General features: G+C 42.4%; 1 protein-coding gene across 2 annotated transcripts in view; it reads left to right on the top strand.

The window, feature by feature from the left end:
• Nucleotides 1-18,270, top strand: part of ACP1 (acid phosphatase 1) — a 31,641-nt gene that overhangs the window by 7,282 nt on the left and 6,089 nt on the right. The window contains exons 2-4 of one of the 2 annotated variants that reach the window (XM_090032992.1): nucleotides 5,066-5,139; nucleotides 5,410-5,523; nucleotides 14,419-14,480. In XM_090032992.1, coding sequence (XP_089889118.1) covers nucleotides 5,066-5,139; nucleotides 5,410-5,523; nucleotides 14,419-14,480 — 250 coding nt within the window. Of the gene's footprint in view, nucleotides 1-5,065; nucleotides 5,140-5,241; nucleotides 5,356-5,409; nucleotides 5,524-14,418; nucleotides 14,481-18,270 lie in introns of both variants that reach the window. The other variant, XM_090032981.1, reaches the window with a different exon arrangement.

Below are 18,270 nucleotides of genomic sequence, written 5' to 3'. Positions count from 1 at the left end.
CGTAATCTCTTTGCTGGTGGAGGGTCTTGCCTTGATGTTGATGGCTGCTGACTGATCAGGGTGGTGGTTGCTGAAGGTTGGGGTGGCTGTGACAATTTCTTAAAGACAGACAACAATGAAGTTTGCCGTATAGATTTACTCTTCCTTTCACGAAAGATTTCTCTGTAGCATGCGATGCTGTTTGATAGCATTTTACCCACAGTAGAACTTCTTTTAAAATTGGAGTCAATCCTCTCAAACCCTGCCACTGCTTCATCAGCTAAGTTTATGTAATATTCTAAATCCTTTGTTGTCATTTCAACAATGTTCACAGCATCTTCACCAGGAGTAGATTCCATCTCAAGAAACCACTTTCTTTGCTCATCCATAAGAAGCAACTCCTCATCCGTTAAAGTTTTATCATGAGATTGCAGCAATTCAGTCACATCTTCAGGCTCCACTTCTAATTCTAGTTCTCTTGCTGTTTCCACCACATCTGCAGTTACTCCCTCCACTGAAGTCTTGAACCCCTCAAAGTCATCCATGAGGGTTGGAATCAACTTCTTCCAAACTCCTGTTAATGTTGATATTTTGACCTCCTCCCATGAATCACGAATGTTCTTACGGCATCTAGAATGGTGACTCCCTTCCAGAAGGTTTTCACTTTACTTTGCCCAGATCCATCAGAGGAATCACTGTCTATGGCAGCTATAGCCTTACAAAATGTATTCCTTAAATAATAAGACTTGAAAGTCGAAATTACTCCTTGATCCATGGGCTGCAGAATGGATGTTGTGTTAGCAGGCATGAAAACAACATTAATCTCGTTGTACATCTACATCAGAGCTCTTGGGTGACCAGGTGCATTGTCAATGAGCAGTAATATTTTGAAAGGAATCTTTTTTTCTGAGCAGTAGGTCTCAACAGTGGGCTTAAAATATTCAGTAAACCATGTTGTAAACAGATGTGCTGTCATCCAGGCTTTGTTTCACTTATTGAGCACAGGCAGAGTAGATTTAGCATAATTCTTAAGGGCCCTAGGATTTTCGGAATGGTAAATGAGCACAAACCTTCAATTTGTGAAAAAATGCAATATCTGGGAAGCGCAATAAAGCGAAGCGCAATAAAACGAGGTATGCCTGTACTTCCATCAAAGCAGCTCAATAAAATGTCTTCCAGGTGTTTATCAAGTGACTTCTACTAATTTGCTGGTCTTCACCTTCTTTAAAACTGTAACAGTAAACTTATCATTTACACACCTGGTATTTGTTATGATTGGTATTACTGATGGAAGAATATTAGATGTACATGTCATAGCAGTATCTTTCTCTTCAACAGTTGGGTATCTACTCTAGTATTTTGTTGCAAATGTCAGCATGAAAATGAATCGGAATAAGTGCTTAAAGACTACATTTGTTTTGGGGATCTTTTCCACTGTCTGCAGTTTAAGTTGTTGGATATCTTTTTCTGAAGTTCCTTCTAAATCTGTGCTGAGTATGTTCAGCATATATCCTACCATTCTCTTTAGTCCAGGATGGACTGATGTGACACTTTTTTCTCTTTTTTTTTTTTTTTTTTTTTTTTAACTGATTGTGGTGCAGGGCGCTAAAGCAATCCTTCTACTTTAAGAGCAGAAGCTTCACAGCTGCAGGGTACCCAGGCAGCAGGCTAATGAGCTAATGGGAGAATTACCAGGCACCTGCACATGGTCAGTTGACCAGGAGGAGGCAGGACCCTGAGCACATACAAGTCCCAGGGCTGGGTCTGGCAGGAATTAATTTTCTGGCAGCTGCCAAGGGAAGAAGTTCTTGGAGGAAAGAACTGCTTACAGATGTTTGATGGCCTAGTCTGCTGCCTGGAAGATGAATAAAGCTCATAAGATACCTGGGGCTAGGAAGCACCCAAGAATAAGAGAGAGGTTTACCTTCTTACAGGGGCGGTGTGGCTTCCGTTACTGTTGTAGCCCAGGGGCTTGTTTTTTCTACTGTCTTTTAAACCAGTGGATCAGGGGGACCCCACACCATGACAAACTGTTAATGGAGCTTTATGTATTAAACAAATCATTACCATCACCCAGGCCCTTAAATGATTTTTTGAAATTGTTGTTGCTTTGTTATGTAATAGAAGTAAATCTTGAATATTTCTGTTGTTTTAGATGTTGCTTTTTTCCTTGCTTTTCACTTATTGAAGCATTTAGGGGTAACTTACATACTTGAGCTTCTTTGTTTTCAGTCTCCTTTCGCTCTGGAACTAATGTTGGTTATGTACTGTTTTAGTTTTTTTCTATTACTCCAGCTATTTTTTTTTCTTTACCCATACATAGGCTTGGCAGGATTCCGTTTTTATGGATAATCATTCATAAACATTGATTTCACCGGTCACTCACAGACCAACGGAAAAATGTTTTCATTAGTAATCATGAAAATGTATAGAAAGAAGATGTGAAAAAAAAAATAATAATAAAATCTGGGACAGGGATAACAGAAGCCGTGGCTGGGCGCTGCCCACTCACACATGCACGCAGCAGCAATTGTTATGGTAGGAGCTAGGGGCTGTGGTGTGTGTGGAGGGGTGGGGATTGAAGGGACAAGTGTCCGTTTTCCACCCCCCGCCTCCCCCCGCCAGCTCCAGGGGCATATGTCGTTCATGGCTGAGAGTCCAGTGCTGCTAGCTGCTTGCTCTGCCCAGGTCCCAGCTAGGGATCAGGTGCCAAACTCCTGGCAATCCCAGCCCAGCCCCTGCATGACTGGGGCTTACCAGGAGTTTGGTTCCTGCCCTAATCATGCAGGAGCTCTGGGACCATAGAGAAAGGCAGCAGCCTCTCAGTGTGGGCCTGGAAGCAGTTCCCCAACATCTGTGGCCCTTTAGGAGAAGATCCCTATCTGGCACAGGCACCCAGTCACACTGCCTGTCCCTGTGTTCCCAGAGTTCCTGCCTGGCCCAGCCCCTATGTGCTCAGGGAAGGCCTCTCTGGGGTCCAGCCCCTCTGCTGCCTAGGGGGGTGGGAGTCTGGCCATCAAGGGGCCAGGCCACATCTCTGCTGGTGTCTCCCAGGTGGGGTTTGCTCCTTAAGGTGCTGTGAGCAGTAGGGAACTATTTTCTGTCCCCATGTTCCCAGAGCTCCAGAGTGCCACTCCACTTGTCTTCTGGTCCCTGCCAGCCCAGTTCTTTTTCTGATGAATGAACTGAATGATTTAAAGCATATTTGTTTTATTGATTTATGGATATTTACTTTCGTATATTTTAGTGTGTGACGTTTGTAAAGCTTTTAACAGCATCCTGTCATTACTAAATTGTCTGCCCCCCACAACCTAATTTCATACGGTCCCAAAATTTTGGTTGATAAAAATCGAAAGAGATGCTTAAAAATAAGTATTGATTTATTCCCTCCCATCAAATTTATAAAATAAATAAATAAAATTGAATTCTGCCAAGCCAACCCATGTAATACTTATTTAATTTAACTTTCTATATAGAACAGCCATAGGACTTTTCCTGAACTAATTCCAGATTGAACTAAATAGCAAAGGGTAACTGAGCTTACAAAGGTTTCAATTCTATCCAGTTCATAGTATAAACTAAATCTTAGCTAAATCCTATTGCAGTTGTGAAGTTTGTTGGACAACTTCTTACTTAAGTTGTCTTATAAAAGAACTAGATGAGGTCAAATTGCTATTGTTAAAGAAGGTAGCAACAAACTATAAAAGGTCATACTCCCCACAAATAAATCCAACTACATGGTGGAAGTGTACTGAAAAAAGGAGTGAAACAGCGTAGGCAGATATTATATTATCCTATCCTCTGCTTTATTTCATTTCTAATTTGCATGGGTTTTAATGTAATTCTCCTCTCTCGATTATTGAATCATAGAAATTAGGGTTGGAAGGGACCTGAAGAGGTCATCTAATCCAACCCCTTGCTCAAAGCAGGACCAGCTCTAACTAGTTCGTTCCACCCATGGCTTTGTCTAGCTGGTCTTGAAAACCTCCAAGAACGGATATTCTGCCACCTGTCTAGGTAACCCGTTCCAGTGCTTCACCACCCTCCTAGTAAGAAAGTTGTCCTAAAATCCAACTTAAACCTCCCTTGCTGCAACTTAAGATCACTGCTCCTTGTTTTCTCATCTGTCACCACTGAAAACAGTCTAGCTCCATCCTCTTTGGAACCACCCTTCAGGTAGTTAAAGGCTGCTGTCAACTCCCCTCTGTCTTCTCTTATCTAGACTAAATACTCTCCAGCCTATCTGCTACTCCACTCAGCTTGATGTTATCTGGAAACTTGCTTAGGATGCAATCCGTCCCATCATCCAGATTGTTAATGAAGATATTGAACAACACGGGCAATATTGGCACTTCTCAGTCTCTTGAAGGTTCAAATCAAGTGTAGTATCTTGGCCCTTTTTTAGGAAACGTTGTGATTCGTTTCTGTAACACATGGTTGGCCAACTAGTGGTATGCATGCCCCGAGTGGCATGGACAGCCACGGTGTTTGGGAAGTGGGAGACTGGGTAGGGGAAGGGGATCAGAGTGGCACTGGGAAAGAGAGAATGGCTCAAATTGCTGCACACCTGCCTAAAAGCTTGGCCACCACTAAATTAGCAGATTGTAGCTGAAATCTGCTAATTGTGGATTGAAGCGACCTAAAAATTCCTGAATTTTTTTTTGCCATTTAAAACTATGATGTCAAAAGACATGAAAACATCACAGTTAACTCTCATTTGAGATGCATGGGCACACCTTCAAACTTCTGCCCTTTTCAGTATGGTCACAAAGGGAGTTGGGCTGGGGGGGGTGGGAATAGTCGTGTGATTACATAGTTACTTTGTACATGAGTGGGACAGAATATAGAAAACTTTGGATACAGTTCAAAAGCCTTTGTTAAGGCACCTCTTTGGGCTGTACCTTTACTTCCATTGTGGTGAAATGTAAGTAAAGAGATTTCTCCAGAGGTCATGATGTGGCTCCACTGCTGTGGATTCACTGAGGGGATGTAACAACAATTCTGACCAGAACCAGACCTTTAAACTAATAACTTGCTTTTAAAAAAAACATGATGCCAAGCTTAATTCAGGTTCTTCTTTCTATAGGGAACATTTGCCGATCACCCATAGCTGAAGCTGTTTTTAGAAAACTTGTAACAGATGAAAATGTTGAAAATAAGGTAAACTTTTCTGTTGTTGCCAAATATACTGTCTCTTAGTCAGTCAGTCTTATGTCAGCTATGGGAAGAAAAATATTTATATTTAAATTTGTTTTTCTGTAGTGGAGGATAGACAGTGCAGCAACATCTACCTATGAAATAGGAAACCCTCCTGACTATCGAGGACAGGCTTGTATGAAGAAGCATGGCATTAACATGAATCATATTGCCAGGCAGGTACTGTACTCTTACTTTCTTTTAAATGTGTTGTATGCGTGTGTTTTGTTGCAGTGGATGACAGACAGTGCTGCTGTTTCTGACTGGAACGTGGGGTGCTGCCCAGATGCAAGGGCTTTAAGCTGTCTGAGAAATCATGGCATTGAGACAGCCCATAAAGCACGGCAGGTAGAAAAGAGTACATTTTATTACTTGACAGAATAAATTCTTTGTTCAGCAATAATTGTAGTAACTACAACAGACATTTGCCTGGTGTACAGTTAGTGTAAAATTGTGTAGTAAATATTTAATGTGATTGTGTAAAAAGAATAGCCATTGCCTAACTCTTCTAGCTGAAGTAAATGAGTTTCACTGTCATCATTAGTGGTTCTTGAATTAGACCATTAGTTCAACACGTGCTTTTGAATATCTTTCAGATGTTTAGTATTTAGAGTATTAATACATATCTTATCGATCTGTTGGAGAAGTTGGCTAATTCTTCTAGAACTGATCCCCTTGGGTCAAAATTATTTCTGTGTATATTTATACTACTCAAGTATGTCACTTAGAAGTCCAGTGATTAGAGACCCTGCATATGGAGTGGGGATGGTACCTCCCAAACCATAAGTACATAGCTTACTTGGTGCACCTTGGAGCATGTCAGGCAGCAGTCTTGGAGCTTGTTGCCATATGCTCATTTCTTCTAAGCTAGCTATGTCAATTCTAGTTTAGAAGGTAATGGATATATTTTATCCCACTGAATTGGTGTAAACATGCCGTAAGAGTTTGGAGAACTCCAGATCCTCACTAAATAGCTCAGATTCTAGAGTGAAACTGCTGTTGGTTATATATCCCAATAAAGAAGTTCAAGTAAAAATTCCTCAATTCTGTGTTTGGAACAATGATTTACTGAAAATTTGGGCAGTCCCTTTCAACCAAGTGGAAACCTTGTGTGAGTCTTGGAAAAACTCACTTCACTTTGATTTTGACAAAATCAGCTAAGCTTCAAGCTGTTTGTTTCAATGACAATCTCTCTGGAATATAGCATGACTGCATCTAATTTAAATGATTCAGATAGATAAATGCACATAACGCTCTTTGATTAATTATTCTCTGTATAATGTATTCCTTTAGGCTCTGACCTTCCTTAGTTTGAGTTCATGCCACTACTCTTGCATTTTACACAAACTTAAATATTGTTTTTCTTTTTTTCCTTCAGAATCTTACATGACCTTATTGAGATCATTCTTTTCTTTTTTCTTTGGCAGAACCTACGCACTTAATTCTTCTAACCTTTCTGGCCAAATTCCCTCAATCACACTTGTTGCCCTCACTGACCTTTTCTGTCTCTAATCTCCTTTACATAATAATGCAAACAATTGAGCACAGTGCTATATTCCAAACTGACTGTTTTGATATTAAAACTGTCTAGCTTGTGATCTGTTTCTATTAATACCAGTTATTTTCTTACTGTGTGCAAATGCAGTGTTTTTATTTTAACATTATCCTAGGTCAGTGGCTCACACAATCATTGGCTTCTGTCACATTTGTTTAATCATTGGTGTGAAGTAGGAAGCCTAGGAAATCTACTCTAGAGCTCTTGTTAAGCATATTAAAAAGGGGAATGGAAAGTCACAAACTTCTACCCCTTTATGTTGTGTGGCTGCTTCTTATCTTGGGCAAATTTTATCTTCAGAAATTCAGCCATAATCACATTTGTCAAAGAATCTAGACAAACAAAATTGTGAAGTGGACAGCAAAGGCTACAACAAAGAGTTCAAGGCAACATAGAAATTTGATGAAACAGTTTTTCATGTTGCTAAAGAAAATCATGTGCATATGCATTGATATGAAGTATTTGTTGGAAATGCCCCTGCCATGTAGTAGGTGGCAGTTTCACTGACAGAGTATTAGGGGCTGGTGGTTTGTGCCTGATCAGTAAAAATAAGATCAAAGTTATGGTAGTGTTTGGGGAGCAGCCAAACTGATGGAAGGAGTTTGATAGGAACGTTGTTGAGTTGGTGTGTACATTCAAATTCAAGGAAGGTATAACTGAACATTATGTTAAGGATAATTTTTGTTTCCTTATCTCCTTAATGGTGGCCTACTTTGTGTAACTAACCCTTGCCACCATTGCAGAAAACCTGTAGTGCTTAGGTGAGTACCTTCCAGTTCATTGCACAAGACATCTTCACAATTACACAAAATCTTTATCTGTCTGCATGTTCACAAGTTATTCACAAAACCTGTGAATTACTATATGTAGCGAGTAAGCTAGCTGCCTTTTCGTGGTTGTGTAGGGAAAGCAAAACTATAAATGAAGATAATTGCTATGTAAGATGTGGAGAGAATTTTTTTTTTCAGATTATAAACTGTTACATATGTTTCAGTTCCTTTAATTCTTACCACACTCATAAGTGGGCAGATGTTCATCAGTTTCATATTATTACATACTGAGGCTGAAAAAAAATATTTGTGCATAACTCACTTGTTTCCATGTGCTGTTGTCATGGACATGAGATTAGGAGAGTGATTATCTTTAGGGGTGCACTGGTAAGGATTTTTTGGGTCAATACCAATGGCCAATTTTATTAATAAGCCATCCTGACCGATACCAAGCCAATTGCCAATATGCAGCCTGGCAGTTTGGAGAGCAGCATCCTATTGGTAGGTGTATTATGGGGAAGTGAGGAAAAGAGGGTGGGGTGCAAATCAAGGCCTCTGCGGTGAGGAAGGGACTGGAGTAGGGGGAGTTGCTGCCCAGCCAGGGTGGGGTGTCAGACAAGGCTGCAGGTAACTTGTCTGGGGGGTGGCTCACACCCCTGCGTGCACTCCGAGGGAAAGCATGGTGGGGCATATGTCCCCTGGATCTGTGTGCAGGGTGAGGGCTGGCTGCCCTTTGTGTGCTTAGGGCTGGCGCTGGGCTCTTCCTGACATAGTGGGGCGTCTAGGCTGAGGCTGTGCTTGGAGCAGGTGGCAGTGGCAGTACTGGTAGAGTGGCTATGGGGGACCTCTGCCAGCATCGCCTGGCTAGAGTAGAGCAGCCCTGGTCCAGCCCCCCTCCCCTCCCCCAACATGGGGAAAAGCCCAGTGCTGCCCCAGCCCATAGCAGGCAATCCACCCTCGCCCCACACACCGATCCGAGAGGGCACATGCTCCTCATGCCTCCCTTGGGTGCATGCAGCGGTGGGAGCTGCTGGCCCTCCCAAATGAACTGCTTGCAGCTTTGTCCAGCACCCTGCCCCTGCCCCACTCCCTCCCTCACTGCAGGGGGCCTTGATCTGTGCCCATGCCTGTTTCCTCCCACTGCCCCTTCCCCTCCTAACAGACTTACCAGCCGGACTTTAGTTTCCAAGCTGCCATACTGGCTGTGTGTGTGTTGTGGCTGCACTCATGCATACAGCATTTATTGGTGACATTATCAGCCCCTTCAGCCAAAGAAAAGCTGATTGCCAATAATGTAAATTTTACTTTTATTGGTGCTGATGCATCTGTCCATATCATGTTGGTGCACTTCTCATTAATTTAAATTCATTCACTTGGAGAACTACCACCCACGACTGTTTTCAGGTTCTTTTTATAGGACATATGTTTTGAAAATCTCTGGTTCATTAAACACTTATGCACACGCATGACTGTAGTCATGATTTGGACCATAATGCATTCTGTCTGTAGACGTCCTTGACACATTAATTTGCCAAATAAGCCTAGACAAGTTCTTTTATCTAACCATATACATCCAAAATTGGTAGGTTTGCTTACCATATTTTCCCTAAAGCTTGTAGGGATTTGGTGAGGAAGGCGAAATCTTAGATTAGCTTCTGGGATTAAGGATAACAAAAAGTCCTTCTTCAAGTATACAGGTAGCAAGAAGAAGTCTTGGGGTAACATTGGACCCCTACGAGGCAGGGCAGGGCAGTTGGTGACGGACGCGCGAGAGAAGGCAGAACTCTTGTCTCAGGTTAGACAAATGGGCAGAAAACAACAGAATGCAGTTCAACAAGGAGAAATGCAAAGTGCTGCATCTAGGGAGGAAAAATGTCCAGCACACCTACAGCCTAGGAAATGACCTGCTGGGTGGCACGGAAGTGGAAAGGGATCTTGGAGTCCTAGTGGACTCCAAGATGAACATGAGTCGGCAGTGTGATGAAACCATCAGAAAAGCCAATGGCACTTTATCGTGCATCAGCAGATGCATGACAAATAGGTCCAAGGAGGTGATACTTCCCCTCTATCGGGCGCTGGTCAGACCGCAGCTGGAGTACTGCATGCAGTTCTGGGCGCCGCACTTCACGAAGGATGCAGATAATCTGGAGAGGGTCCAGAGAAGGGCCACTCATATGGTTAAGGGCCTGCAGGCCAAGCCCTACGAGGAGAGACTAGAGAAACTGGACCTTTTCAGCCTCCGCAAGAGAAGGTTGAGAGGCGACCTGGTGGCTGCCTATAAGTTCATCACGGGGGCACAGAAGGGAATTGGTGAGTATTTATTCACCAAGGCCCCCCCGGGGGTTACAAGAAATAATGGCCACAAGCTAGAAGAGAGCAGATTTAGATTGGATATTAGGAGGAACTTCTTCACAGTTCGAGTGGCCAAGGTCTGGAACGGGCTCCCAAGGGAGGTGGTGCTCTCCCCTACCCTGGGGGTCTTCAAGCAAAGGCTAGATGTGTATCTAGCTGGGGTAATGTAGGCCCAACACTCTTTCCTGCTTATGCAGGGGGTCGGACTTGATGATCTATTGAGGTCCCTTCCAACCCTAGCATCTATGAATCTTCAGCAAGTTCTTTGCCTCCGTGTTCCTGCCTGCTGACAATGGGGTGCTCTCGGGTGACAGCGTAGAGAGGCCCAGGAAGGATGCGAGTCCCCCGACTGTTAGTTCAGACCTAGTTAAGGATTACCTGGAGGGTTTAGATGTGTCTAAGTCAGTGGGCCTGGATGACCTTCATCTGTGGGTGCTGAGGGAATCAGCTGGTGTCATTGCGGAGCCATTGGCACGGCTGTTCAAGGACTCCTGGTGCTCAGGCCAAGTCCCTGAAGGCTGGAAAAGGGCCCATGTGGTCCCTATTTTCAAGATGGGGAGGAAGGAAGAGCCTGGCAACTACAGGCCAGTCAGCCTCACTTCTATCCTGGGGAAAGTCTTTGAAAAAATTATCAAGGGCCACATTTGTGAGAGCCCTGCAGGGGAAGTGATGTTGAGGGGTAACCAACATGGGTTTGTGCCAGGCCGATCCTGCCTGACTAACCTGGTTTCTTTCTGTGACCAGGTAACAAAGAGCTTAGATGGGAAGGAGGAAGTCGATGTCATCTTCTTGGACTTCCAGAAGGCCTTCGACACAGTGTCCCACCCAATTCTGGTGGGCAAGCTGAGGGACTGCGGTACTGACGAATGCAGTCACATGGGTGGCAAACTGGCTTTAGGGGTGAACCCAAAGGGTGGGGGTGGACGGGTCGATGTCAGCCTGGGAGGGTGTGGGCAGTGGAGTCCCCCAGGGCTCGGTCCTTGGGCCAGTGCTATTCAACATCTTCATTAGCAACCTGGACAAGGGTGTAGAGAGCACCCTGTTCAAATTCAGTGATGACGCCAAGCTGTGGGGTAAATCAGCAGGCAGGGAGTGCATCCAGGCAGACCTGGATAGGTTAGAGAAGTGGGCGGATCTGAACAGGATGCAGTTCAACAAGGACAAGTGCAGGGTGCTGCACCTGGAGAGAGGGAACCAGCATTATGGTTATAGGTTAGGGGCTGCCCCTCTCAGTAGCACAGAGGCAGAGAGGGATCTTGGAGTCAGGATTGACTCCAGGATGAATATGAGTCACCAATGCGACGGAGCAATAGGCAGAGCCAACCGCACCCTGTCATGCATCAACAGGAACATCACTGACAGGTCCAGAGAGGTCTTGCTCCCCTTCTATGCGGCACTGGTCAGGCTGCAGCTGGAGTACTGTGTCTAGTTCTGGGCTCCGCACTTCAAGAAGGACGTGGAGAACCTGAAGAGGGTCCAGAGGAGGGCCACTCGTATGGTTGAGGGCCTCCGTGGCCAGCCCTATGAGGAGAGGCTGAGGGACCTGAATCTCTTCAGTCTCCACAAGAGGAGACTGAGGGGGGATCTTGTGGCTGCCTACAACCTTATCAGGGGCCAGCAGCAAGGACTCAGGGAAAGTCTGTTCACCAGGACCCCCCTTGGAGTCACCAGGAGCAGTGGCCACAAGCTGAGGGAGGATAGGTTTAGGTTAGATATTAGGAAGAACTACTTCACGGTAAGGGTGGCCAGAACCTGGAATAGGCTTCCCAGAGAGGTGGTGCTCTCACCTTCCCTGGACATCTTCAAGAGGAGACTGGATAGGCACCTGGCTGAGGTCTTATGACCCCTGCCACCCCCCAGTGCTCCTTCCTGTCCATGACAGGGGGTTGGACTAGATGTTCTGTCTAGGTCCCTTCCGACTCATTGATTCTATGATCCTTTTGCAAACTATTTTCTTAATGTCATGCCTTAGAAATTTCCATTCCCAGTTTTTCCATTTCTCATTTACTTTTAATAAAGTAATTGGAGTTGTTTTAACACTGTGTTGAATCCTTCTAAATGCCATAAGGGAATGTAAGAGAACTAATCAGAAATCCCGTTTTTAGGGCTGGACTGGCATCCCTGAGAATGCTACTCTAATATAGTAGTAATTTTTAAAAATAGTTTTAGTATATAGTAGATCTTTGTTTATCCATTAGTTTTTTACATTTTTATCCTAAGTAGAGCGAGATTTGTGTAAGGTTATTTTCACAGACAGGGATTTAGCAGCAGAGAGCCACTAAGGTAAGCTTGTAGCAGTTCTGTGAGAGCTGGGAGAAGAGCAGAGCTGCTTTCACCATGAAAATATTTATAGGTCAAAAGCACAGCATGAATACAGTAAATATTTTTACAGCAAAAATAAACAGGTCTCTGCTTTAGTTTTCTATACTAGCAAAAGCTTGAGATACTATTACATTGACTTCATTTTAACACTCTTTTCTTAGTGCTCTCAACCTTCTGGGAAGTGAAATATTTCCTGTTTGGTTTCGGTCAAGAGATGCCTCTATTGTCTCCAGTATATAGGGATATCTAGTCAATCTATATAGCTCATATAAGCATTGCTTTTTGGGGGGGGTTAAGTACCTTTTTCTATTAAAAATGAGAGGGTTTGTTTTTGGGAAAGCATAATTCTTACAAGTTTAAACATCAGCCTTATTTTTTTTGGGAAAGCTTTCCCACACTCTTCCTTTCCTTTGCCACCAGTTCTCTGCCTCACTCCTTCCTCAATGTACTGTACAAGCCTCCTAAGATTATTGGTTATGATGTTGCATTTGAGACACTGGTGCAATATGTATGTTAGCTAATTGTGAATCTGTGTTTGTAGTTACTGTGATGCAAACACCTAATCTAGGGCCTGGACACAATACATATCCACACCAGTGTAATTTACATCAGTATTGTATGCCAATATGAATTACATTGGGGTCTGGAGTGGACAGATAACCAGCAATTTCAGGGTAGTGGCTTCCAATAGGCTTTATTTATAGCATCTCATGACGAAGTAGGAGTGGGGATTAGTTTGCCTATAGTTAACGGATAATTTGGGATAGCTCCAGACGCATGAAGTTTAAACTGATGCCAATTTTTCTTGATTCCAAATTTCTGTTTCAAATAAGTTACACAAGTATACAGCTGTTTATCATTATCTTCTCCTATTTACATCATGTAAATGTGTCAAAGCCCTTAATCAAGAGACCATGCAGTGTATATAAAGCCTTGCCTGTTTGGAACTTTTTGGGGTTTAGCAAAGATGTCAATGTTTGTAGATATGCAGATAGAACCCATCTAGACAGTCGTATTTTGTTATAAGCATGACATTTTTGTTTAACTTGGAGAGATGGATATTAAATAGAAATAGACATTGCTTTATTGAGACAAGAGTATCCACACAGAACTATATCTGTATATCAGTAAAACTGATCTAAATCCTTGTTTAAATTTTTTTTCTATAACTTCATTAAATCTAATTCATGAATTTGTACCAGTCAAACTAAATCAACTTGGTCGTACCAGTATAACTTCTTAATGTAGGTGAGTGTAGTGATTCTCCCATTTACCATTTAAATTACCCCAAACACCTTCTCCACGTACCTCTAAACACGGTTTGTTTATTCTGTATGGTTTTAATGCCCAGGAGGCAGTAGACTAAGCTATAGAAAGAAAAGTGAAGTATACCTTTTTACAGTAGATTGATTGCCTTTTCCCTGTGTTCTTATCCCTGGCTGGTACATTATTAATTTATACTTCCAGGCCCATTAGGCAAGTGCAAAATTTTAAGGAGACTCTAATCTGACCACCTCTTCTTCCTCTCCTTCCTCCCTCCCTGGCTTCCAAACTTCACTTGATACCTCCAAGTCTACAACGACATGTTTTATTTATGTACAGTTGTATTGGGCAATTTTATTCAATTTTGTTCTATAAGAAAAAATATTTGTAAGATGACTTCAGTTTGATTCAACAACTGTAATTGAATTTTAGCTTAAAACCATAGAAGCATAGAAATTATTTTTTCTTACCAAGATTCGTCTCTTCTCACTCTTAACCAAAGCTTTAGTAAAGCAAAATTAAGAAATTGACATTTTATGTCATGTCTGTTTTGATCTGGTTCCTTTTATAGTAGTGACAGTCTTTCAGAAGAGATTTAAAAAAAAAACAAAAAACCTCTAGTCTTTTTTCAATTTTGGGAGTGTGATGGAATTTTTATAACTGCAAAAAAGACATAGCATGTTCACGTATATATCAAGAAATTGGTTTAAAACATTTAAAAATAATGCTGTACAAAAACAACAGCATCCTTCAATCTCACTTGCACTTTACTTGTTATTATGGTATTTACCACTGATCAGAAGGATAGTTTTTGCTCAGAATTTGCTAACAAGTTTCCTGACAAGTCAATTTTTATACATATCCCTGTTTTATGAATAATGAGTAAGAAATGTGAAAATGTGACTTCTGCAATTTTAATTTTATTTATGCATTGTAAGCAATATCCTTTTGCTGGATTAAAGAAAATTTGTTTATTTCTAGGTTACTAAAGATGATTTCCTAACATTCGATTATATACTTTGCATGGATGAAAGCAATCTAAGGTAATGTATGGAAGCATGGATTGTAAATATTTCTTATTTGAGAAATTTTAATTTTGCATGACTATGAACCCAGGGTATAGCTATCGAAGCCTCAAAAATAGTAAGTCTTATAACTTTTTTTGTGGTTCTGTTCTTGTGGGAGAGAATTACTTCTGATCCAGAACTGGTGGATTTTATTTGTATATACATGATTAAAGTCATGGAGACATCACCTGGATAGAAAAATGGCTGGATCACCAGCTTCAGAGGATAGTAACCAGTGGCTCCATGTCTAGCTGGCAGCTGGTATCAAGTAGAGTGCCCCAGGGGTTGGTCCTGAGGCCAGTTTTATTCAATATCTTTATCAGTGACTTTGAAGATGGAACGGAGTGCATCCTCACCAAGATTGCAGATTACTTCAAGCTTGGGGGGATTATTATATACGCTGGACGATAGGACTAAGATTCAGAGAGACCGTGACAAATTAGAGAAGTGTACCAAAATTAATCTCATGAAGTTCAGTACAGACAAGTGCAATATCCTGCACTTAGGACAGAACAGTCCCAAGTACTGATACAAGTTGGGAACCAAATGGCTAAGCAACAGCTCTGCAGAAAAGGACCTGAGGTTTGCAATGGACAGTAAGCTTCATATGAGCCAACAGTGTGCCCTTGTTGTGAAGAAAGCTAACAGCATACTGGGCTGCATCATTGGAGCATTGCCAGCAGATGGAGGGAAATGATTCTTCCCCTCTCTTTGGCACTGGTGAGGCCACATCTGGAGTATTTTGTCCAGTTTTGGATCCTCTACTACAGAAAGGATGTGGACAAATTGGAGAGAGTCTAGCGGAGAGCAGTGAAAATGATTTGGGGGCTGGGGCACATGACTTCTGAGGAGAGGCTGAGGGAATTGAGTGTATTTAGTCTGAAGAAGAGAAGACTGAGGCGGGGTTTAATAGCAGCCTTTAACTACCTGGAGGCTAATTCCAAAGAGGATGGAGGTCAAGTTGCAGGATAGGAAGTTTAAATTGGATATTAGGAAAAAGGTTCCCATGAAGAGTGTAGTAAAGCACAGGAGCAGGCTACTCAGAGAGGCTGTGGACTATCCAACTTTGGAGATTTTTAAGACCTGGGTAAAGTCTTGGCTGGAATGATATAGTTGAGGGTGGTCCTGCTTTTAGAAGGTCATCTAGTCCAACCTCCTGCTAAGGTCCCTTCCAACCCTCATTTTGTGCGATCAGCTGAACTTCCATAGTTATGAATAAGGAGTTGGATTTCAACTTTTAAAACTTTAAATGGATGATAGAAATGTTGTGAATTGGATACAAAGAAGTATTCTGCTTAATGTTTAGAAAAAAATTAAATAGGCTAATTTGTTTTACGGAAAAAAGATAATTTCTGATTGTGTACCAGGATGATTTGGTTCACCTTTTAGCAGCAGCAGATATTTTCCAGATTTCAGTGAGAGAATTTACATATGTACTGATAGGCAGCATAGCTTTCCAGAGCTACCAAATATATTAATGCGGTGGTTGTCACTGAGGGTACTTGTACTCCTAGGCGTACTTAAAAAGATCATGGAGGATACGGGGGAGCTCCAGCCACTGCGCACACCCTGGCAGAGGTCTGGGGGGTATGTGCCTCCCCCTCCCCGCGAGCTGCATGTGGGGTAGAGGTGGCTGCTGCTGCGCACTGGGCTTTGCACACTGCTGCAGTTGCCCCGGGAGCAGTGTGACACCATGTGCCTGCCGCCATTGGGCTACAACATGCCCCCTGCCTGCCCAGTTGTGAGATGCGTGTGGCATCACACTGCTCCTAAGGCAGCCGCAGTGGTGCAAAGCCCAGTGCGCAGCAGCAGCTGCCTCCATCCTTTGTGCAGATTGGGGAGGCACGTGCCCCCAGGCCTCCACCAGGGTGCGTGCAGCAGTGGGAGCCCTCTGGCACCCCAGGACCAGCAGCCTGGGCTCTGATTTTTGTCCCACAACTCTACCCCTGTCTGTGTCCCAATCTCTCCCTCACCATGGGGGCTTTGATCTGCCCCCCTCCCCTCCCCAGCTTTCTTGCTGAGGATGCAAGCATGCATCTGTGCGCTCAGCCCCCCCAGTAATTTTAATATAAAGGGGTACATGAGCTGAAATTGAGGCAGGAGGGTTACACTTGTTAAAAAAGGTTGAAAACCCTTGTATTAATGGATTTTCATTGCCATGGACAGGGAATAGAGAGATTGGACTGGACAGGGAATAGAGAGATTGGACTCAAAGCCAGTATGTTATCTTGTGGTAAAAACTTGACTATTTTGTTCCTATTTTTTTGTGATTTTAGTGACGTGTATCCCAGGGGACATTTTTTAGTTTAATCAGGCTTCACAGCAGTAGTTCCCTAACTAGTCATTTGGAAAGCATTACCAAAATTTCTGCATAACTGGGATCCACATGCCCAGTGTGAATTAGGTAGTAGTAAAGAACCAATTCTAATGTGGCCATTTTTATAGGTACAAAATTCTACACAATGTTTAAGTTATCTGACTTCAACATACTACAAAATAAAAATGAAATAAAACAATTATTTTTCATCATAGCTCTTTTTAAGCACTTTGGCCTCTCTTACCATGCAGGCATGCAAATGATCTGCCTAATACTTAATATATTAGTAGGTAAAGGACTTAGTTATATCATTTACTTCTAACTTTTTTAAACTGTTAGCTCAATTTATATTGTTATCTTTGACAACTTGCATGATAGTAGCTGTAGAGCTAGAAGAACTGAATAGAAGCAAGGAAAGAACAAGAAGTCTCAAACCTGCTTGTTTAGAAATTCATAAGACTTTAGGGTTCTGGAAGGCAAAATTCAGTCTGGCTGTTGATTTAAAAAAAAAATCAGAAATAAGACATTGGGAGAGAACTGTTTTTCCTGTTTATCTTAAGACACTTCCACCTACGCATGCCTGCTCCCCCATGTTTGTCTCAGTAGTCCAGCTTCCAAACAGCATCCCCATGGTGCTCTGTGGTGTTGAATCAGAATGCCTGGGAGGAGCAAATTCAGTCTAGTTGTTGGCACGCTACCAGTAGTGGTAGGGAGGTGTATCCTACATTTCTGAGCTTTCCTTGGGAACTCTGAAGCTTGCTGGGAGGTGTGTTGATGTAGGAGGCAACTGAGGCAAAACTAACGTGGTGGGGTTTTATGTAAGATGATTGGTTGCCCTATGGCATGAAGAATACTTTAATCTTTAAGCAAAAATTATTTCTTAGTCCTTTTGAACAGTAATTGATAGAAAAATATGTAGTTATTCTGGTTGCTTAAAATATAGCCTCTGTTCTTATATATGTATAATTAAAATTAATGGAGGAATAAAGAACTTAATTAAGGGTAACTTATTAAAAAAAAGTTGGAACAAACTCTCCATACTTCAGATGACACTTGCATGAAGATTACAACCCATCTGAGGCAAAACAGTGACTTCCTCTGATTGTTTTTTAAGAACATAAGAAGTGCTATACTGGTCAAACCAGTGGTTCATCTAGCTCAGTATCCTGTCTCTGACAGTGGCAAAAGTGGATGCTCTACAGGGAGGCCAGCGACCAGATAACTCTAGTGATCTCTCCCCTATTCAGTACTCTTCCTGGCATCCACCACTTATTAGTTTAGAGATGCTAGAGGAAGCCTTTCCAACTGTTCTTTTATAGATCTGTCATCCATGATTTATCTGTGAATTTTGAACTTGGTTTGCAGTCTGCTTCTGTCACCTCCTGTAGAAGTAAATTCCCCAAATTAACAAAGTGTTGTTTAAAAAAGTACTTTCTCTTATTAGTTTTA

This window comes from Crocodylus siamensis, chromosome 1, assembly GCF_052110815.1.
Source record: "Crocodylus siamensis isolate JL-2025a chromosome 1, ASM5211081v1, whole genome shotgun sequence".
NCBI classification, from domain to species: domain Eukaryota; kingdom Metazoa; phylum Chordata; order Crocodylia; family Crocodylidae; genus Crocodylus; species Crocodylus siamensis.
This window is presented reverse-complemented; position numbering and strand designations above follow the sequence as displayed.